This window comes from Leucoraja erinacea, chromosome 8 (genome assembly GCF_028641065.1).
Source record: "Leucoraja erinacea ecotype New England chromosome 8, Leri_hhj_1, whole genome shotgun sequence".
Classification (NCBI taxonomy): domain Eukaryota; kingdom Metazoa; phylum Chordata; class Chondrichthyes; order Rajiformes; family Rajidae; genus Leucoraja; species Leucoraja erinaceus.
In genome coordinates, this window is record NC_073384.1 from 41,019,950 (window position 1) to 41,044,189 (window position 24,240).

The window sequence follows — 24,240 nt, forward strand, 5'->3', positions numbered from 1 at the left end:
CAGCATTATCAGAGGCGGTGTGAAATTGAGGCCTAGTCTGCTGTAGATATAAAAATCCCATTGCACTATTTTATAAATAATAGCCATTGCATAGATGACCTGGCTAGCAACACTTTATTTTAAAAAGGACACTTTTACAGTTATGTTTAGGTAATTGTCACACGTACTGGGGGACAGTAAAAAAGCTTTTTTTGATGCATGCTATCCAGTCAGGACTGGATAGACTATACATTCCAGGACAAGGGGTCACAGTTTAAGGATAAAGGGGAAATCCTTTGGGACCGAGATGAGAAAAGCATTTTTCACACAGAGAGTGGTGAATCTCTGGAACTCTCTGCCACAGAAGGTAGTTGAGGCCAGTTCATTGGCTATATTTCAGAGGGTTAGATGTGGCCCTTGTGGCTAAAGGGATCAGGGGGTATGGAGAGAAGGCAGGTACAGGATACTGAGTTGGATGATCAGCCATGATCATATTGAATGGCGGTGCAGGCTCGAAGGGCCCAATGGCCTACTCCTGCACATATTTTCTATGAATCTATGAATCTACATGATTACAATTGAGCTGTCCACTGTGTACAGATACAGGATAAAGAGAATAACGTTTAGTGCAAGATAAAGTCTGATTAAAGATGGTTCTCCAATGATGTAGATGGTAGGTTAGGATCACTCTCTAGTTGATAGGATGGTTCAGTTGCCTGATAACAGCTGGGAAGAAGAATCTGTCCCTGAATCTGAAGGTATGCGCTTTTACATTTCTGTACCGTTTTCCTGATGAAACTTTACATTATCAACTCTGGGAGTTGGGCCCAGAGAAAACAATTGTGTCAATGGGGGAATAGGGAGTTGGGCCCAGAGTTTCAGACTCGCAGTAGTAATGGCATCCTACAATATTTTCAACGGTAATGTCTTCTTAACAGCTATAAGTTAATTTTTATTACTGTAAGCTAAAAAATATGAAAGGCATTTTCTATTCCTGTCAATGCACAAGTGTCAATAGATGAAATTGCTTGGTACACAAAAAAGCTGGAGAAACTCAGCGGATGAAATTGCTTGTCATTTTCAATGGCCTTCATGGTTAATTGTGTTCTTAAGAGACTGCTAGGAGATTTTGTAGAAACGGTTTTCTTTTCCCTAGACTGTTTTTTCCCCAAGACTGCTTTTTTTCTGCTTATCAAAGCAAATACATTTTTCATCTTGCCTTCTTCTTGGTCCTCCAGTCCCTGATAGAAATCATGTTATAACCAATTTGGTTCACGTAATACAAATAGTGTACCCTAATTCATCAAATGCGTTACACTGTATCCTCTTTGGGCTATGAAAATGTACATACATTACAGCAGAGTGATCTGCTGCTTGCTGCTACTTTTGAGAACAGTAAAGACATTTCAAATGTTTGTCCTTGACTGTCTGGAGTTCTGGAACATCATTGGGACATGTCTGCCAGAATTATTCCCCACACAAATCTCCCTGTCTTTCTTTATTTGAATCGATCAATGCCACCCAGTGTTTCTTCATGCTTGTCCAACATTCCCTCACTTGTGTCATTGGAATTCACTTTGACTAGTCCCAGAGGTAGCAAGTACCATAGTGTCACTATTCCTAATGTAAGAAATGTCTTCAGAAAACCCCCTTGCATTTCTTGTTGACTAAGCTCTACTTATACGCTTCCTCATCAATAGAAATTTTTTTTGGAGATACAGCCCTTTGGCCTAGAGTCCATGCCAGTCAACAATCACCAGTACACTAGTTCTATCCTACAAACTAGGGACAATTTGAACAAAGCCAATGAAACTACAAATCTGTGCATCTTTGGAATGTGGGAGGAAACTGGAGCAGCCAGAAAAAACCCACGCAGTCACAAGGAGAATGTGCAAACTACACAGTCGGGATCAAACCTGGGTCCCTGGCATCATAAGGTAGTAATCCACCGCTGCGCCACCCCTAATTTTCTTGGTATCACCTCCATTCAAATGGTTTCTAATTTTAAGTGCCTTCTAATATGTTATATTAGATATATGTTCTAATATATCACTATATTCTGAAATGTATACCGTCACTTCTTTGTCTCTGTGTCCTTTTTATAAAATGGTGACCAATGCTCTTTACGCTACTTGTATTGTCTAGCCTTGGTTTGTTAAAGATGTGGCATAACTTCCTTACTTATTTCTGTCCCTTTACAAATAAATCTGAGGGTTTGGGTCGCTTTTTATGAGTGGCTTCTAATGATCAGTGCATTTGTACACTGAAATTATTTTCTTTCTAAACTCATTTAAAGCTGCACCTGACAAGTGACCTCTCTATTCTTCTTACCATCAATCCACATACCTTCCATGAACTTTATCTGCCAATTATATTCAGTTCTGCAAATATGTTTGTCCTCTTGTAACTTCACCTCGGTATTGATTTCCCCCCAACCCATGACATAAAGTTTGATTTTCTCTGCAAATTTTGAAATTGCTTTAGATTCCAAAGTCTAAACCAAGAAGGGAAATTGTGAACATAAAAATCCTTATTTTATGGCAGTGTTATAAAAAAACCAACAAAGTGTATGATGACCATCAATCATGGTACATTTTATTCAAAACACTCACTTTAGCATGTTTAAAATATTTTTTTGTGTAAAAGCTTGACGTGTTGAAGTTTCACAGCAGAACTGGTAAACATCGGCAGCAGTATACTTATTAGACCTTCCAAGATGAATCACCTTGCATATTGCCAGGGGGAATCAAAATGATTGAACATTATAACAGATTAATCCACCCTGGCCAACATCCTTCTGCTTGAGGACACGGAGCGGGCGATGCCTTACCGGGTCGCCGTGCGGTAAGCTCCGGAGCGCTGTGGCCGCCGACTCCCAACATCGCGGAGCTGTGGCTGCAGGCGTCCGGCCGCGGGTGGCACTGGATTTGGAGCACCGCGGAGTCTGGGATCGAGTTCGTCGGGGTCGGAGCTCCAACCGGCGCGGCCTGAGGATTACGAGTGCCCCGGTCTCTGGGGAGGAGGCAGCCGCTCCAGACTTTCCAAGCTGCTGAGGAATGTTTCACCCGACGCCGGAGTTCCATCTTCCCGGCAAGAGGGCCCTGAAAATTATCGGACTGGCTGCAAGGCCACAAATGGGCCCCGACCTCGGGTGTTTCACAGAGGAAGAGGACTTAACTTTCTGGTGCATTTCCCCACAGTGGAAATTTTTGATTCTGCTGTGGGGGGACGTTTGTGTTGAACTCTATAATGTGTTGTGTCCATTTTCTTTATTTTTTTTAACCTTTTTCTATGGTTTGTATGGAAACTTATTATCTATTTTATGTAAAGCACTTTGGTGTCAAAACGTGCTATATAAATAAAACTTACTTACTTACCATAGATTCCACTCAACACTCTTTATCTGTTGCCCTGCAACGTTTGCATTTTTCAGCAGGTTTATTCAGTTCCTTTTCAAGAGCATGTGTTGAATTTTCTTACAAATCCCTTTTAGGCAGTTCATTCCCAGTTGCATCAACTTGTTGCTTGAATAAATGGTATCATTGACCACCCTACCACCAGCCCCTCCCCCACTCCCGACCTCTATTTTATGTTGTGAATGATTTAGAATTTGTGCCTTGTGGTTACTGATCTGCTGCATTAGCCTTTGACATCGATAGAATTAAAAAAATATATAGATTTGGTAGAATTATCATGTTTACTTTACCACTAAATGACTTTACCACTAAATGACTTTACCACTCTTACCTATTGGCAGTTCCAAACGTGCAGATCAGTCTGGTCTATGCCGCAATGTGTTAAGCTTTGGTTGGTGAAACAAACAACTGCAGATGCTGGTTAGCACACGAAAGGACACTATAAGTGCTGGAGCTATGCCCCTGTCCCACTTAGGAAACCTGAACAGAAACCTCTGGAGACTTTGCGCCCCACACAAGGTTTCCGTGCGGTTCCTGGAGGTTTTTGTCAGTCTCCCTACCTGCTTCCACTACCGGCAACCTCTGGCAACAACCTGCAACCTCCGGGAACCGCACGGAAACCTTGGGTGGGGCACAAAGTCTCCAGAGGTTTCCGGTCAGGTTTCCTAAGTGGGACAGGGGCATAACTCAGCTGGCCATGCAGCATCTTTGCAGAACATGGATAGGTGATGTTTCGGTCTGGGAACCTTCTTCAGACTCAAAGCTTTGGGTGTAATTTGGCCCCGACCCTGCCTGATAGAACTATATAGTTATCCAGTTTATCAAAGAATAGCTGAGATACGTGATGTTCTGGTTATTCTAGCTGCCACGTAAGTAGGTATGTCATTTGGCACCTGGCTCAGTTTGAAGAAGGGTTCCAACAGGGTTCCGACACGACATAATCTGTCCATACCGAGATGCTGCTTGACCCACTGATTTCTAGTCATCTTCTTCTTTCGTGTCCATCTTCTATGTTTCAAGTGTGGACATCGCCCGTCCTGAAGAGGACACAAGCTTCCGGCGACAATCAGTGGGAGCCATCACTTGTTGCAATAGATGATGATGGTAGCAGAATTTGCTCGGGATACTTCCTGTTGCAGCCCCGTGACGTGGACGCTTCTGCTATGGGGCCTCTGAGTTCTAGTGTTGTGTTTTTTGGGGGGGGGGAGGGAGGAGAAACAGCTTGCTGCAATTACCTCCGTCTCAGGAACCTATCTGCCAGGTGTAAATGATTTACTATTTGAGTTTCTCATGGAAGTAAAGGTGTCACATAATTTGCATTCCTGACTTTCAAGATTTGAAAATAAGGTGTACTGTGCTCCAAATGTTTTCTCTGTTTCAAAAAGATTAGCTCTGCGGCATTCTTTTGCATCGGGAAGAATGAGGAGAGCACTTCAAACCTTTAAACTCGACAGAACTGTATCACAACAAATATCAGGTGCATCAAATGACTCTTTAGTTTTGCATTCATTGTAGTTATGCATCAAAGCCATTGACGTGTCAACCATGGAGTTTCATGCATTGCTATTTTGAACCAATTGTCAAAGATTACAAATGCCTTTCAGATGCTATTTATTTGTTTTTGTTTTATCAGCTTCTTGGAAACAGCAGCATATTTCAGCGTGAAGCCAAAGTCAGGAGACAAAGAAGTCACTCCAAATCATTTATTAACCCTCTGGCATGAGTTTTGTACCGATTTCAAGGTGTACTGGAAAAAGGAGAGTAATGTTATACTGAAAGAGAAGTAAGTGAATTTTAATATTTTCATATCTTTATTATTTCTTCCATTATTAAAGAGTAAAGTTGACTTGCATTTTCTAATTTACCACATGGTTGCATTCACGGTGCCATTAGGCGAACAAATTGTGGGCCTAGCAAAGCTCATTCTTGTCTTGCTTGGGAGGGAATGGAAGTCAGCCGTATGAATCCTTTTACATAGCCACTTGCACCTAATTGAGTCGACAACCTTAGGAGGAGGTTATCATACTTTGATCCATTAAATACCGCATTGTGGGTTTCAGAACTACAATTGTTGTGCAACATAAATGTGACAAAATGAGTCGGAAGGAACTGCAGATGTGATGCTGGTTTACACTGAAGATAGAAGAAGGGTCTCGACCCGAAACGTCATCTATTCCTTTTCTCCAGAGATGCTGCCCGACCCACTGAGTTCCTCCAGCATTTTGTGTCCATCATAAATATGAGAAAAATTACTGCTGTTCAACTCTGCACATTTGACGAGGTGAAATCTTATAAATGGTGGAATTTTTAAAAGTGCAAAATGCTGGAGATACTTGGTACATTGGGAGCGACTGTGAAGAGTGAACTGGCAACTGTTGAGTGTTCTTATGAAAAGTCTCTAACCTGTAATTATTTTGTTTCTACATTGAAACAATGTCCTGGTCATGTTACCTTCACATAGTGTCTCTAGTTGTTGAATTTCTATATGCTGTCTCCAGGTGCTCTAGTTTGCAGCCGCATACCAAAGGCATGCAGGTTTGTAGGTTAATTGACTTCTGTAAATTGTCCCTAGTAGGTAGGTTATAACTAATGTACGGGTGATTGCTGGTTGGCGTGGACTCGGTGGGCCGAAGGACCTGTTTCCGCACTATCTCCAAACTAAACCAAAAGTGTTAACTTTATTAGTCTAGTCATCATTGATTTGTCATTTCCACACAGTTTGTTCTGCAGATACTCCTTTTGCAGTTTGCTGGTATTCCTTTGCCATGTGTTGATCTCGATTCTTCAAGAGTAGGGATCTTCATCTAAAATGGCTACTTTGATTTGCACATTTCCTGTTCCAAAAATACATTTTCTAGCCAGTCATGGTGATACGTTGCAGGGCTGAGGTGGATAAGTTTCATTTTTTAAATTTCCTACTGCGGTAGTGTGTTTTTAAGACCATCCCATTGAAGACAGGATAGCCTCTGGTCAGTTCATTTTCCATGCTTTCAGCAAATGGTAAAATCTTGACGGGATGACATGGGCCAACCCGTTATTCATGCAGTATTTAGTTCTGGATGTATTACATTTTTAACTTGCATTTCACAAGGTTCTGGAGTAAGTCGAACGGATCAGGCAGATTCTGTGGAGGGAATGGATAGGCAATGTTTCGGCATGGGAATGTTCTTCAGACCAATGCCGGACAATGGGATGATGAGAGGTGTAGATAGTTTAGACACTCAGAGGAGGTAGCTACACAGAATGGTGAGTGCATGGAATGTGTCAGTGGTGGTAGTGGAGGTAGATATGATAGTGGCACTTAAGAGGCTTGTAGATAGGCACAAGGATATGCAGGGAAGTGAAGGATGTGGATCACATGCAAGCTGAGGAGATTAGTTTAGCTTGTGGGTTAAATGGCCTGTTTTTGTGCTGCACTGTTCTATGTTGTAATTGAAGCTCGTCTATTTTCCTTCATTGACTGAATACCATCCTCGTATATTCCATATAAATCTGTCAAACTGCAACCTTTGTTTCTGTTTGTTGTTTCTATTTGTAGTTTGTTTGGTTGTTTGTTTGTTTGTCTTTTTGCATTAAGACTGCGAGCATTGCCACTTTTCATTTCACTGTACATCTCGTATGTGTATGTGACGAATAAACTTGACCTGACTTGACTTCCAAAGTGAGTACTTGTACCCAATCCATAAGAACTGTTGTCATTTGGTTGTTTCGGTGAAGAGGAATAGAGCTGATGATTCAGGGCAATTTAGTTTAGTTTAGTTTTAGAGATACAGCGTGGAAACGCATTTTGGCCTACCTAGTCCGTGCTGACCAGCGATCCCACATATTAACACTATCGTACACACACTAGGGATGATTTATACATTTATACAAAACCAATTAACCTACAAACCTGCATGTCTTTGGAGTGTGGGAGGAAACCGAAGATCTCGGTGAAAACCCTGCAGATACAGGAAGAACGTGCAAACTCTGTACAGACAGCACCCATCGTCAGGATCGAACCCAGGTGTTTGCCGCTGTAAGGCAGCAACTCTACCACTGCGCCACTGTGCCACCATGAGTATGCATCAAACACATTTCAATAATCTTGGTCACATATCATGTTTTTGTTAAAGTGGAGAAAACGTTGTTTTACAGTGCCTTTCATTGATAGGTTTATGTGGCCACAAAAGACTAATGTCTGTTTTATTTAAAAGATGCTCTATAGAATTAACAGGTGAAGCAGCATGTACGTTGGTATTTATCTAGAGTATATAAATGCCAGTAAAACTTGGTCTTTGATGCCTGATTTTGCAAATTGTTTCACAAAGTTATGGTGTGTGGTGAAAGTTTCAATTAAAGTGAAGCGCTCTCTTAAGAGCATCACAACCTGCATCAACCAACATACTTCCCCCCCAAAGCAAAATGCCCCAGTTTTGGTTTGTACAAAAATGGAAAAACTTGCAGAAAACATGAAGAAAAAAATAGCTTGTCGTGATTGATTGTCGTCTGAGGCTAGCGACGCATCGGTAGAGTTGCTGTCTTACAGTGCCAGAGACTCAGGTCCGATCCTGACCATAGGTCCTGTTTATACATTCTCCACGAGCACGTGGATTTCCTCCAGTGTGGATTGGAGGTTAATTGGCTTTGGTAAAAATTGTAAATTGTCCCTTGCGTGTAGGATAGTGTTAGTTTACGGGAGTAATCACTGGTTGACATGGACCTGGTGGGCCGAAGGGCCTGTTTCCATGCTGTATCTCTGAATTCTATAATTGTCCATGCTTACGTGCCATGAGTTGAAGTTTGCTTCATGTTTGTGGAATGCAAAGGGGTATACCTGTCTGATTACTAACACAAGTATCACAAATACAACTGCATAGTTTGGGGCTGGGAGTGGGGGAGGGGGAGGGAGCAGAATGAGTGAGGATGTCTTCCTGGTGTCATTGGTTTGGTCTGTTATGATTGATCTGTGCTTTCTTCTGCTGTGAACCATATGCTGTCCAGTTCACACTTTTTTTGTGAGATATTTTGAAAACAGTGGGCTCAGTTTCCACCTTCCCTTTGCATGTCAGGATGCTTTTGTTAACCAAAGCCAGAGAACATTACTCAACACTGGTGGGTTGTTATGTTGTATTACCACAAAGACCACATCTGCGGTTCTTTGTTTTTTTTGACATTTGTTTGTAATAAAAACTCTAGGTGGGTGAAAACAGCGCCTCTGCTCACTTCCCAATTCCACCCACTGGTTTTCACTGTTGGAATATATTAGTGTTCCTGGCAGACAATCTGTCTACTGGCAGAGCTTAATATAAAACACTTTTTTTTAATATAACAGAACAATAACCAACTTGGATGTATTCTCTGCAATAGCTTTATTTTTGTGCAGGGGTTTGATCTGTGCTCCGTGACCTCAATGTATCAGTGGCTTTGTAAGCCCCTTCCTGCTATAGAGGTGTACTGTGGAGAATGTGCGGTGCAGTTGATTTTTCCTGTTCCAACTTATTCTTCTCCATTACATTTAAAGGTTGAACAAGATATTCTGATAGCATATTCCCAGCCAGATAGAACATAGAACCGTGCAGCACAAGAACAGGCCCTTCGGCCCACGACCTATCTACCGAACATGATGCCAAGACCACCTTTAGACTTTAGAGATACCGCGCAAAAACAGATGCTTCAGCCCACCAACTCCTCGCCATCCCCACACACTAGCACTATCTTACACACTGAGGATCATTTACAATTTACTGAAGCCAATTAACCTGCAAAAGTGGATGCCTTTGGAGTGTGAGAAGAAACTGAAGCACCCAGAAAAAACCCACGCAGTCACATGGAGAACGTGCAAACTACAGACAGCACCCAAGCTCAGGATCAAACCGGGTCTCTGGCTTTGTAAGGCAGCAACTCTACCAGTGCAACACTGTGCCACTACCTCTTATATTCTTGCACATAATCCATATCCTTCTGTTCCCTGCATACCCATATGTCTATCCAACTGTCTCTTAAATGCTACTTTCATATCTGCCTCAGCCACCAACCCTGGCAGTGCATTCCAGGCACTCTCAGTGTGTATATTTTAAAAAAAGGATGCCCTGCAAATCTCCTTTAAACATTACCCTTCTCACCTTAAAGCTGTGTCCTCGAGCATTTAATTTTTCCATCCTGGGTAAAAGATTCTGACTGTCGACCCTATCTGTGCCTCTTGTAATTTTATATAATCCTATCGGGACTCTATCATTTCTCAATAGGACACCAACTATTGGTTAGCACGTGATTGTGTCAAGTTCTTCTCTGCCCTGTAATATATCGTCAGCTGTCCGTATACTTCCCCAGACCGGCTTTTCCATTCACTAAAACAAGTTCTCATTTTCCTCAACTCCAGCTGCATATATCAGACCTTTCACCCCAGGAATAATCCAGTGATCTTCATCTCTACTGACTCAAATGCAATTACATGTCCTTTAGGGCGACACAAAGACACAGCTGGTAGAGCTGCTGCCTCGCAGTGCCAGAGGCCCACATTCGATCCTGACCTGAGGTGCTGTCTTTGTGGAGCTTGCATGTTCTCCCTGTGACCATGTGGCTTTCCCCTGGAAGCTCTGGTATCTTTCCACATCCCAAAGATGTGCAGATTTGTGGGTTAATTGGCTGCTGTAAATTGCCCCTAGTGTGTAGGGAGTGGGTGTGAAAGTGGGATAACATAGAACTAGTGTGAATGGATGATTGATGGTTGGCGTGAGCCAAAGGGTCTGTTTTCATGCTGTATCTTTCAATGATTCCATGATAAATAAGAAAATTAAAACATTCAAAGCTCCATGTGTGTTCTCCCTAGTACCATGCAGAGTTGCCATAAGTCTTCCATATTTTTTTACAATACAATAAAATAATACTTTATTAGCCAAGTATGTTTTGCAACATACGAGGAATTTCATTTGCCAAGTCAGTCATACAAATAAAATACATTTTAACATAAACATCCACCACAGTGACTCCTCCACATTCCTCACTGTGATGGAAGGCGAAAAAAAGTTAAATTTCGTCCCTTCTTTCTCCTCGCGCCTTCCGTTGACGGGGCGATCTTATTCCCATAGCCGCCGGTCAAGCCCTCCTCGTCGGGGCGATCAAGCTCCTGCATCGGGGGGGGGGAGGGAATCTCAGCTCCCCCGCGCCGGCGATCGAACCCGGGGTCGGGGCTAGTCGAAACCTTCTGCGTTGTTGGAGCTCCCGACATCTACGGTCTCTACCTGATACTGCGAGCTCTCGATGGTAAAATCCACAGGCCGCAGTTGGAGCGATTCCAGGCAACGGATCGGCTCCGATGGTAAGTCCACGCCCCCCGGTGGGGCTCAAAGTCAGCCCCGAGCGAGGCCTCCAGCTCCATGATGTTAGCCCGCAGAGCGGCCGGAGATACGACCCGGAAAACAATCACATCTCCGGCAGGGTAAGAAATTGAAAAAAAAGTTTCCCCCGACCCCCTCCCCCTCCCCCACATAAAACAAACCAGAGAACATTTACACAAACTTTTAAATCACACTAAAAATAACTACAAAAAGACAGACAGACTGTTGGCGAGGCTGCCAATCGTGCGGCACCCCTGGTGGTATTCATCCCCTATTGCAACTGTTCATTTTATAAGCTATCTTAGTGTGTCGGGAGTGGAAACAAAAGTGGGATAGCATAACATGAATGGGTGATGGACGGTTAGTGTGGACTCAATGGGCTGAAGGGCTTGTTTCCATGCTGTACCATAGTCATGCAGTGTGGAAACGGGCCCTTCAGTCCAGCTTGCCCAGGACAGCCAACATGCCCCAGCTACACTCGTCCCATTTTCCTGCATTTGGCCCGTATCCTTCCAAACCTGTCCTATCTATGCACCTATCTAAATGTTTCTTAAACATTGGGATAGTAGCTGCCCCAACTACTTCCTCCGGCAGCTCGTTCCAAACACCCACCACCCTTTGTATAAAAAAAAGGTTACCCCTCAGGTTCCTATTAAATCAGTCTTTCAATCAGTTTAATCAATTGATAATTATTGTATCTACATGCTAACTTTGTTTCCATTAATGAAATTGTCTTGAGCCCTCTGTACAGTAGCACATTGTAGTCTCTGGTTATGCAGTATGATGGTACAGTACATAGCTGAGGAAGCAGTACTAACTGCTTCAGTGACCTGTAATCAGTCTTGACTGAGGGATCTGGCCATGTGAGGTTCTTGACAAGACTGCTTGGGTTTCCCCCAGTTGCTCTGATTTATTTCCATATGCCAAAGACATGCTGATGGGTAGGTTACATGTTTACTCTATACAACGTGTGCAGCACAGTGGTGCAGTGATAGAGGTGCCGCACAGTGGTGCAGTGATAGAGGTGCCGCCTTACAGCTCCAGAGACCCGGATTCGATCCTGACCGTAGTTGCTATCTGTACAGATATTGTACATTCTCCCTGTGACAGTGTGGGTTTCCTCCAGTTGCTCCGGTTTTCTCCCACCTTCCAAAGACATACAGGTTTGCAGGTTGTAGATTAATTAGCTTCTGTAAATCGCCCTTGGTGTAGGGTTTAGAACTAGTGTATGGGCAATCGATGGTAAGCGTGGACTTGATGGGCGGAAGGGTCTGTTTCCACACTGCATCTCTAAACTCTAATATCTTGAGCGTTTGGCGAAATCCAGAGGCATGCTGCCATGGGAGAGAAAGGACAGGGAGGATTGGGGATTGATTTGAGCCCAAGCGTTGACTTGTAGGCCAGTGGCCTCCTTTAGTATTAGAGATACAGTGTGAAAACCGGCCCTTTGGCCCAACCGAGTTTGCGCAACCCAGCAATCACCCCCTACACTAGTACTACCCTATGCACTAGGGACAATTTACAATTTACAGAAGTCAATTAACCTACAAATCTGTATGTCTTCGGAATGTGGGAGGAAACCGCATTTCGTTGTCTCTGTACTGTACACTGACAATGACAATTAAAATTGAATCTGAATCTGAATCTGAACAGGAGCACCTGGAGAAAACCCACACGGTCACAGGTGGAAAGTACAAACTCCGTACAGACAGCACCCGTAGTCTGGATTGAACCTGGATTTCTGGTGCTGCAAGGTAGCATCTCTACCACTGCGCCACTGTGCCCCCATTCTTAAGGGAATATGAGAATATTCTGCTTTTCTATTCTTGCTTTTGAAGTCGATATCTCGTCTCGTCTCATTTTGATCCATCTGCCAATTATTTGCCACTTACATAACGTATGTATTCACTGTGGAAAATTGCGGACATCAGCAAAACTCAGTGACCTGCCGCTCATTCTGGTGGTACTCCAGAGTAACCATTGGGATTATTCTGCAAGTTAGGAGTGTGAGAAATTTATTCTCCTCTTCTCCCCCCCCCTTCCACTCCCCTCCCCCACATGCACTTTCAGCCAGGAAATCTCAAAATGAGACAGAATTCTGCACATCATTAGATTCGGTTTCTTTTGATTTCCAGGAGGTAGTACTGCAAGCATTTGATACTGAAATAGTGAGAATTCAACTCATTGCAATTCTATGGTGTTTGCCATTTCGACTTCAAATATTTGGCTGACTTTGCAATGAGATTATGAAGAATCGCAGCATGAACTCCTTGATCCCAGTCTACAATTTATCACTTGAAGATGCTTACTGCAAAAGTCTGCATTTATGTCATGTCTCAACGTAGCAAAATATTCCGAGGCACTTTTTGCCTGTTGGAGTGCAGAACCAATTCAGTTTTCACACATCCTGACTGTAGGAAGAGACCAGAAGAATTGATTTTAATCTACTCTGTCAATTTCACACACTAGTTGTAGCCACGGGCTAAGATGGGAAGTAAACAGGGCCAGACCAGGGACAAGTGCTGTCCTGGAGATGGTTTTGATGTTCCGTGCTTCAGTGGATTATACTTCAGGTAAGACGGAGGGAGAAATTTGTGTTATCCAAACATAGAACATGAAAAGGTACAGCACAGGAACATGCCCTTTGACTTACAATGTCCGCATCAAATACGATGTCAAGGTAACTAATCCCATCTGCTTGTAAATGATCCATATCCCTCAGCATCTCCATGTAAAAGCCTGTCTAAAAGCCTCTTATATGCCACTATTGTATCTGCCTTCAACAACACCCAGGGCAGCCTGATCCTGAAAGGAGATGAGGAGGAATTTATTTAGTCAGAGGGTGGTGAATATGTGGAATTCTTTGCCACAGACGACTGTGGAGGCCAAGTCAATGTATATTTTTAAGGCAGAGATTGACATATTCTGGATTAGTAAGGGGGTCAGGGGTTAGGGGGAGAAGGCAGGAGAATGGGGTTGAAAGGGAAAGATAGATCAGCCACGATTGAATGGTGTAGTAGAATTGATGGGCCGAATGGCCTAATTCTGCTCTTGTAACTTATGAACCCACCACCCTATGTGTGTAAAAAAAAAAAACCTTGCTCCACAAATCTCCTTTAAACTTTGCCCCTCTCACCTTAAAGCTATGCCCTCCGGTCTCTGACTTTTATCACATTGGGTGGGGGGACACGACAATTTGGACGTCAAAACTGTTTAAACCTAAGGCTGAGGTTGAGAAGGCAAGTACATTAGAAAACTAAATTATGGGTATATTCATAAAATGGAATGTATCCAAATGCTGAAGAAATGAGGATTTGTCACAGTATGATCGTTACAGGCTGAGTCATCCTTCATCCATCTTGCTTCCCCCACTCCCACGCTATTTAACACAAGCATTTTGTACTGGACCAGCCAGGTCCAAGCAATGGCCTACGTCTCCCACCTTCTTAAGGAAGTTTGGCATGTCCGCAACAACCCTCACCAACTTCTACAGACGCGTCATAGAAAGCATTTTATCCGGATGCATCACAGCATGGTTTGGGAACAGTTCCATCCAAGATCACCAGAAATTGCAGAGAATCGTGGACGCCTCCCAGACCATCACGCAATCCAACTTCCCTTCCATTGACCCCATCTACACTTCATGTTGCCTCGGCAAGGCCACCAGCATAATCAAGGATGAGGCTCACCCTGGCACACCCTCTTCTCCCCTCCCGTTATGGCAGATGTGAGAAAACTCACTTGCAATCCTTTTTGGCACTGCTTGTAGGTGGTGGTGAGAGGAACCGAAAGCAAGGAAAGACCAGAACAAATCAGGGCCTGCAACACAGGCCCTCAGGCAGGATGGTTCCCAGATAGGCCAATTGTTGGCATGGGACGGTGTGATCCCAAGGGAAGACAACTTGATTGTGCGTCCCTCTCGTTCCACTTCACCTCTGCTGCGAAAGGGTTTTCACCCTCACTCTAGATCTGTGATATAACTTTGTGTTTGATGCAGACAAAGTCTTTCTTTTGACATCGAGCAGCCTATTGCTGCTTCATGAAACTTATTTCATGCGAAGACTCGTGATTAGTTTGATGAGTGGCTCCCGTCGAGGGCTATAGTGGCAGTTTTACTTTTCTGCTCTCGGCAGCCAAAAATTCCAGAGTTTTTAAGCAAGAAAATGTGTGTCTGTACGAGGAAAATAGAAGTTCTGAGAAATGTGCTTAACATTGCAATTAGGAAATGCATGCTTTTAAGCTTTGTCTACACCTCCAGACTCATTAAAGTTGCAGAATCAAAAAAATCGTATCTGCCGCTTTATTTGGATCCATGCTTAAAATCCCGCTTAAACAAAAGTAGGAGAATTGAGAACCAGAGAGCATGTTTTAGGTGTGAGGGGATGTTGGTCCACATGGGCAAGTTGGGCTGAAGGGTCTGTTTCCGTCTGTGCAACTGACTTAAAATCAAACTTTCTCCCTTCTTGCAAATTAGCAAGTCAGAATTTTGTTTCTGTTAGAAACGCAGGGGATTGCAGATGCTGGTTTACCAAATAAAATACACAAAGCGCTGGAGTAATTCAGCAGGTCAGCATCTCTGGAGAACTTGAATAGGTGATGTTTCGCGTTTTTGGTGTGGGGGATTGATCGGGAGATGATTGGACAAAAGGCCATAATTGAAAAGACAAAAGACCATGAGTAAGGGTACCAGAGTCATTATGTGTGAAGCCAGAGGAAAGGATATTGGTTGAAGAAGACCCAGGGAAAGGGGGGGGGGTCTGGATAGTGAGAGAAATGGGTGCTCTTGTGCTGTGATAATCATTCCTCTACTCATTACCAAACGACACTTGTTATTTTGTGGGATACCTGGTCGAAGTTCCTCCTCATTACTGTCCCACACACAGTCTTTGCACTGCTGAAAATGTCAATAAAACATTTTTACCAAGCTGCAAAAAATAAATGCATCTGGGTTGCATTAAGATCTATTTTATAATGACAAATTAATTGAATCTTGAATCTTGAATCTATTTGCATTCAAAAAGGCAGCACAAGCATGTTCATTGGTGGCCTGATCTTCACACCATATTGAGACACAAGGAACCGCCAATGCTAGTGTAACTCAGTGGGTCAAGCCGCATCACTGGAGGACATAGATGGGGTCTGAAGAAGTGAAGGGCACAGTGACGCAGAGGTAGAGTTGCTGCCTCACAGCGCCAGAGACTGGGGTTCCATTCTGACCTTGGGTGCTGTCTGAATGGAGTTTGTACGTTCTCCTTGTGACCGCGTGGGTTTTCTCCAGGTGCTCCGGTTTCCTCCCACATTCCAAAGATGTGCAGATTTATAGGTTAATTGGCTTCTGTAAATTATCCTAGTATGGATAGAACTAGTGTACAGGAGATTGCTGGTCGGTGCCAACTCGATGAGCCAAAAGATTTGTTTCCACGCTGTATCTCTAATAAGAAAGCTAAAGAGCCAACCAGAAGCATAGTATATCCATGTCCTCCACAGATGCTGCCTGGCCCACTGACCCACACTACAATACTCTGTGTTCCACATCATATAATATTGTTTCTTGCAGCCCTCTTTAGTGAGCTCTCAATTGCTCTTTAATGTACCGTCTGAATGTCTATCTCCATTTTCTTTGTCTACTTTTTTTTCACGGGTTCTTTGTTATCCCATGTACAGAGCTATAGTGGAATTGTTTTTGGCATACAGTTCAGTAAAGTATTAATATGCACAAATCCCTACACACAATCCCACAATTAAGTACAAAGTGTATAAATGTAGTCCACTGAAGCCATATACAAGAATCACCAGGTTTTGGTGCCATTTTCAAACTCCAAGTTGCTTTAAGTGCAGCTGGCCATAAAGGCCAGTTGTCCTAGTGGTGTTACAGGATCGGCCTGGCCAAGTGAGGTTGCTGGCATTTTCCACTGCTCCGTGCTGCTGCAGGCCACGTCCGGTCCGCACGCTCGGTCTCCTGGAGAGGTGCCCGATGCAGGCGAGCCCCAGGCTGCTGCAGGGCCTCCAGCCATCACCTCAGTCCAGATCACCCAGCGAATCATCGTCCCTCTCCTCGCCCGACCACATTCAGCCTTTGTGCTCCAGGGGCGCCTCCTACAGGCGATCCTAAAGGGCCTGTCCCACTTACGTGTCCTTGGCACGCAAAGTACGCGACCTCGCGGTCACGTTGAGCCCCAACGGTCCTGCGAACGCCACGCGCGACTTCATTCGACCGCACAGCCGTCTGGAGTGCGTGACGTCATTTGAAGACAGACACATGTTTCAGTCTGAAAGAAGGGTCTTGACCAGAAACGTCACCCATTGCTTCTCTCCAGAGATGCTGCCGGTCCTGCTGAGTTACTCCTGCATTTTGTGTCTATCTTCGATTTTCTTGGCCCCGCTCTGGGAGTAGAAGTGGGGGCGGAACCGGACCGCAACGGCCGTGAGCCCCAGGCCGAGTTTGGCGATCGTTTGCCTGGTTCTGCTGCTGTTGCAGGTTATACGTAGGGTCGCGCCAGGGTCTTGGGCCTGTCCCACTTTGGCCGTCAGTTACTTTGGCCGTCAGATTTTGTTCGCTACAAAAATTTCAGAGCCCCGCGCGATGTCGCGCACAACTACATACCCCTCCGCGCTTCTCAGTGGGACCGGCCCCGCTCGGCCATACAATGCCCGTGCGCCTCACGCGACCTCATGCGTCCATGAGGTCGCGTAATTTGCGTTCCAAGGACGTAAGTGGGACAGGCCCTTAAGGGCGCGGATGGTAAGACCCCGGTTACTCTTTATTCTTGCGACCACCGCCACTGCCAAGTTTGTATGTTTTAATGAAGCCAATAGATTGATGGTTAAATTTCCCAACTCTTTGCTCAGTAAGTGCTCAATCTTGTTTTAATTGCACCACGTTGTCAGATGATTTTAATTACATCTTTACATGAAATCGCTAAGCAACATTTTTATTTTTTAAAATGTAGTTGAACTATCCAAAACTGTTTGGATCTTTGGTTTTCTCCAACAATTACGTGTTCCTATTTATTACTCCAACATGCATGCTGGAAAATAAACAAGCTTTTATATGGAAATACTGCTTAATAAATAAAGAACTGCTCAATGTAAAAGTTGGCCCGCACGCACCTCAGAAGCATGCAATTGGCTTTTGGTAATAAGTCCTTGTGTTTTATTGTGATTGACCGACCTGCATTTGTGGTTCAGACCATGCAGTCCTTGTAAAAGAATTCCTCAATTTTATTTTAACTTTGTTTAAATAAATTGACTATATAGATCAGGGGTCTTCTATTTATAAACATGGATTAGAGAGGCTGCTTTCTGCTTTCTGTATGGAAGAGTAGGCAGAGGAGAGATATAAAACAATGTAATTGAATGGATAGTGGGAGGCTGCCCCTGTTAGTGGATGCGGTCAAGGACTAGATGTTACCAGCATGAATTAAAGAAGAGAAAAATGAGACATGGAAATACTTCCTTCCACACTGTGAGGTTGGAATCTGGAAATTGTTGTCTGCAGATATGATGGAGGCAGGTTCCCTTGTGGCCTTCAAGAGGAAATTGAATAAATAAGTTGTGAGGGGGGGGGGGGGGGGGGCACAGAGAAGGGACTGGGATGGAACCGATCAATATCTCTGATCAAGAGCCAGCCGGTAGGGCTGCTGCCTCACCGCCCCAGAGACCCAGGTTCGATCCTGACCTTGGGTTCATGTCCGTGTGGAATTTGTACCTTGTCCCTTTGATAGCGTGGGTTTTCTCCGGATGCTCCATACGTGCAGGTTTGCAGGTTAATTTGGCTTCTGTAAAATTGCCCCTGGTGTGTGGGGAGTTAGAAAGTAGGATTGCAGAGAACTCGTGTGTGAATCTAAATGAATCTTTTTAAGATGGTGAATTAAACTTTATCTGCCACAAGGATTGTTCAATAGTTTATCATCACATGTACAAGTGTTACAGTGAAATGCTTTTTTTTTGTGCATACAGCTCAGCAAGACTATCACCATACATAAGCACAATCCCCCAGTTAGTACAAAACGTACAGAACCGCCCAAGATAAACACAAAATGCTGGAGTAACACAGGGGGACAGGCAGCATCTCTGGATAGAGGAATGGGTGACTTTTCGAGTTGAGACTGAGTATATATGCAAGAGTCACCATATTGCAGTCCCAGCTGCATTGCAGCCATCGCCTCCCATTCCAGTCATCCTGTGAACCGTCGACCCTCTCCTCGCATGGCCCTTTGCACCCCTTGTTCCCCGAGGAGGCGAATCTTGCAGCTGACCCACCCACCCCCACCCAGGTTCTTCTTACTGGGGCTTTTGTCCAGCGTCCGCTGCCGTCTCCCTCCATCCTCCACTTCGATTATGGAGGATGGAGGGAGACGGCAAACAGTATTCAGAGGCAAGCAGTGGTCGGGATGCTTTTCATATTCGTTGGTTGGCATGGACTTGGTGGGCCGAAAGACTTGTTTCCATCTCTAAACTAATCAGGAAGAAATGACTGCCTTCTGTGCTATATCCACAATATGACCCCATGATTATTTCAACCAAACATGACTCCTTTTAGAGTCCTGTTTGAATTGATAGTGATAATTGCTCGTCTCTAAGCTTCCCCCCAATTTAGTTTCAGTAGAAACGCTGAATCAAGCACTTGAAACAACTACATTTTCTTTGACCAAAAGCGCGTCACAGATCACACACTGTACCTATCCCACCGCGGGTTCGGTCCTCGCGTCTGCCTGTTCAAGCCCTCTAGGCCTCGCTCAGACAGAGACACTACAGAAGTTCACACTCTCCCGAGCGCTCTTCCAGAAGATCGACGCTGAGCCTCGTGATCGCGGACTTTTATAGGTCCCAGGACCTCGAGGGGCCAAACCACATGGGGGTGGTCTCTCAATAACCCAATTACAGATATCGATTAACCCCATACATAACAGGCATTCCCCTAACCCAATGATACAACAGTCCAATACATTGTATTCAAAACGGACTTCAAGAAGAAGTCAACTTGGAAACATTTACCCTGATTTACAGAAAATCCAGACAAGGCTCAACACCTCATCCAATCAACACTTGGCAAAGTCAAACTCTGCAACATTATTTACAACTATTTACAAGGTGTATATACAAGATGCAGCCATCCAATCCATTCTATGCATTTTGCACCAAATTGACAGGGTTTGCAGACCTTCCCATTCTTTGTTTGCAAATTGTATCTAAGTTCCAGGCACTCTGGCACCTCACCGGAGCTTGTCCCAGCTCTGCAGAGAGTAATTACAAATTTGACCAAATCTCCCAGCAACCCAGAAACTTAACCTCATTTTGAAGTCCTAGCTGCTCCAATTTAGCCAGGATTAACAATAGTACAATATAAAGAGCTGTAAATAGGTCATCTCAGCCAAACCCGGTTTAGGAATTTGTAGCAGGCATAGGAATTTACATTAGAGATATACATGTGTGAATCCTTGGTGTTTTGATAAATTTAGTACATCCCCTGAACTCATTCTTATTGAGAGAGTGTTGCTTCTCTGCTTCCTCATCACTAGAGCATGGAACACCTTAGTTTAGTTTATTGTCATGGATACCGAGGTACAGTGAAAAGCATTTCAGCTCGGGAGTACTGCTCAGGAACAGGCCCTTAGGCCTGCAATGTCCATGCCGAAGATAATGCCAAGTTAAATGAATCTCCTCTGCCTGCACGTGATTTGTGCAGTTGTGAATTTGTGGAGTTGTGAATCTGTGGAATTCTGTGCCACAGAAGGCATATGCCAAGAGAGAGTTAGATATACCTCTGAGGGCCAACAGAATCAAGGGATATCGGGAGAAAGCAGGGACTGAATTGAATGGCGGTGCTGGCTCGAAAGGCCAAATGGCCTACTTCTGCACCTATTTTCTATGTTTCTATCCATAACCTTTCATTTCTTGCATATCCATGCACCTATCTAAAAGCATCTTAAATGCCATTTAACACCACCAACCCTGACAGTGCATTCTAGGCATCCACCATTTTGTGTAAAAAAAAATTGCCTTGCATACCTCCTTTATAAATCTGCCCCTTTGCACCTTCAGGCTAGTCTTTGACACGTCCACACTGGGGGAAGAGAGAGTTTCCAACTGCCCACTCCCTGATACATGGTTTTGTTGGAATTCTGGATTGCAACATACCAGCTAAAGGAGGAGATGTGGCGAGTCAAGTTTTAGATTGTTCCAAACGTTTAGCGAAGCCAAATAAGACGGGTTGAATCCAATGAGGAAAATGAAGTTGGATGGCTACAATCCAAAGTGAAAGAATTGAATTTTGGTTGTATTCCTATTTCCAGATAAATAGGTACGTGATTAATGTTGGCGGGATTGAGGCAGCTAAGAACGCGAATACAAAGTATTTCAGCATTTTTTTTGCCAACTCAAAAATATCCCTGAGAATGGAATGTTGAGGTTTAAAGTGCTGACACTTAATTATGAAAGATGTGACAGCTAATTTATGAGGTTTTAGTTATATTTTGACAGCATAATTGATTTGAGAAGCTAAATTATTTTGTTTGTGCCAGAAGATATGCAGAAATATTGAATGCTGTTGCGACGATTATGTAACATTTGTTTGGCTGAGGCACAATATCGGCCTCATTGTTTTAAGAATCATAATTTAGAAGCAACACGTGCGGCACCCTAGGGTGAAGAGTTCAGAATGTAACGGAGTTCATGGCAAAGCTATACCTGCAATGATTCTGAAGAAGGGTCTCGACCAGAAACGTCACCCATTCCTTCTCTCCAGAGATGCTGCCTGTCCTGCTGATTTACCCCAGCATTTTGTGTCCATCTTCAATTTAAACCAACATCTGCAGTTCCTTCCTACACATGAGTCTTAATCAGTTGGCATTATGGAAGGATGAGAGCGGCTAAAATAGTTCATGTTCCTTTTCAACCTATTTCCTGAACCATGTGTCATGATGAGATAAAACCTAGGCACAGCAGTCTTTCATCACCTCCTTAGCCTGTTTCATTTTCTCTCCCCATACTGGGAGATGTTGACCATTCAATACAGACAGATGCAGGCAGGGCCTGTTTTGGCCGATAGATTTCCCTTTATAGAGTCACGCAGTGTTAAACAGGACCTTCGGCCCAAAATGCCCAGGCCTACTAACATGCCCCATCTATACTAGTCCCACCTGCCTGGGTTTGGCCTATATCCCTCTAAACCTATCCTATCCATGGACCTGTCCAAATGTTTTTTTGTTATGTGATAATGCCTACCAATCTGCTTCTCCTGGCAGCTTGTTCCATATACCTACCACAATTTGTGTTAAAAAAAAAAGTTGCCCCTTGGGTTCCTATTAAATCCTGCCCCCCCCCCCCCCCCCCCCCCCCCCCCCCATCCCCCACCTTAAACCTGATTCTTCTGGTTCTGGATTTCCCTACTCTGGGTAAAAGGCTCTGTGCGTCTACCCTATCTATTCCTCTCATGATTTTATCACCCCTCAGCCTCCTGCGGTCCAAGGAGTAACGTCCAAGCGTGCTTAACCCCTCCCTATAACTCGAGCCCTCGAGTCCTGGCAATATCCTTACATATTTTCGCTGCACCCTTTCCAGCTTAACAACATTTTGAATATGAATTTGTATTTTAAATGAATTGAATCCTCTTGTTAATTTACCCCCTTGACCAACAACAGCAATGTCACTGAGTTGGGTTTGCAGGCAGGAGTCTCACTGTCGTTCCTGTCTCATTTTCAAAACCCCAGTCCTTAGCTGCTGTGCGCCTTGTACTTGCCCAATGTGAGGTAATTATTGAAAGTTCTTCCTCTTCTAGTCCTGCTGTTATTTACTCTGGAGAAAATTCCCAGAGAAATTTGCAGTATTTCCTTGGCATCATTATTTCAAATGAGGAGCACCATGAGTAGCTGAAAATTCCCACCCCAGGGAAGTAGATGATGGCAACATGAACTAGGGTAGTTGAATATGGCTCAGTCAACAATCCAAATGATCTCTCTAAAGGTTTGATCTATTGATGCAAGAAACAATGCTATCCTGCACTCTCTATATTATAGTTATTATTCAAGAAACTGCGGATGTTGGAATCTTGTGTAGAACACAGTCCAGGAGCACCTTGTATTTCGCTTGGGTAGTTTAAATCAAAACGGTATGAACAGAATTCTCTAAGTTTAGGTAACTACTACAACCTGTTCTTGTGTCAAAAACTGTGCTGGAACACCTTATATTTTGCTTGGGTAGTTTACAACTTAGAGCTATGAACATTGAATTCTCTAAGTTTAGGTAACTTCTACAAACTCTCTTTCCTTTCTCCTTGCTTTACCCCCCCCCCCCCCCCCCCCCCCCCCCCCCTCCCCCCCCCCCCCCCTGCCCTCCCCTTCCTCCACTAAGAGTTTGTTAACCAGTTCCACACTTTGCATTGATGTATTCCTCTTGGGATCACACCCCCCCCCCCCCCCCCCCCCACCCCTTTCACCCTACAAGGATTCCAACCCAAAACGTGGCCTGCCCATTTTTTCCAGAGATGCGGCCTGACCCACTCAGTTACTCCAGCACTTTGTGTCTATCTTGGGTATAAACCACCATCTACATTTCCTTTTTTTTTACAGTGCTGGACTTCAGGTGATCCTTCTTCAAGGGTCCCAACCCAAAACATCACCTATCTATGTCCTCCAGAGATTCTGCCGGACCAGCTGATTTACTTCTGCATTTTGTGTTCTATATTCTAACTATTGATTTTCAATTGTGTTCCAGCTTGGTACAATTATCAAACTCATGATGTTTCTTACATATATTTCATGCGTAGAATTTCCCACTCAAATGCTTAACTTGAAAATGATGGACGATCCGCAGAAATGTTGGTGTTTTCAACCTGGTTCTACCTGGCAGCATTGAGATGCTTCAAGCATGGCAGAGTAGTGCAAGGGTTGTCTGATTTTTGGTTTGTGTTTTTGAGTGTCGGATAAACTAGAATCAAACGCTATGCCGTATTTAATGGTCATTCAGAACACTTTTGTATGAACATTATATAACACTTTGTAACGTGGGTGAGCATGAAATGCACTAAGCGGTCAGTTTTATTTTTAAGCTGCATTCCTAACCACGTAGGAAAATAATGACCATTGTGGTGTTGTGTAATGTCAACACTGATTTAACTCAACGTAGGTTAATTGGCTTTGGTAAAGATTGTAAATTTTCCCTGGTGTGTAGGATGGTGTATGGGGTTCAGTGGTTGGCACTAGCTCGGTGGCCCAAGGGACCTGTTTCCTCATTGTATCTCTAAATTAAGCTAAACTAAACTTGAACACAATCCCACAGGCCAGTTGACCTAAAAATAAGCCTTTTAGTTTTTTTTTCGTTTTTGGAGATACAGCGTGGAAACAGGCCCTTCGGCCCACCGAGTCCTCGACTACCAATGATCATCTGTACGTTAGTTCTATCCTATGCACTAGGGGCAATTTACAGAAGCCAATTAACCTACAAACCAGCACGTCTTTGGAATGTGGAAGGAAACCGGAGCACCCGGACAAAACTGGTGCAGATCCAGTGGGACTTTTCAGAGACTT

The 24,240-nt window shown here is 43.9% G+C and overlaps 1 protein-coding gene across 1 annotated transcript in view; it reads left to right on the forward strand.

Annotated features, from left to right (window-relative positions):
- The window catches only part of fmn2b (formin 2b), a 359,438-nt gene that overhangs the window by 300,011 nt on the left and 35,187 nt on the right, over positions 1-24,240 (forward strand). Inside the window, 1 exon segment of the mRNA XM_055639562.1 lies at positions 5,029-5,178. Within this exon segment, the coding sequence (XP_055495537.1) occupies positions 5,029-5,178 (150 nt within the window).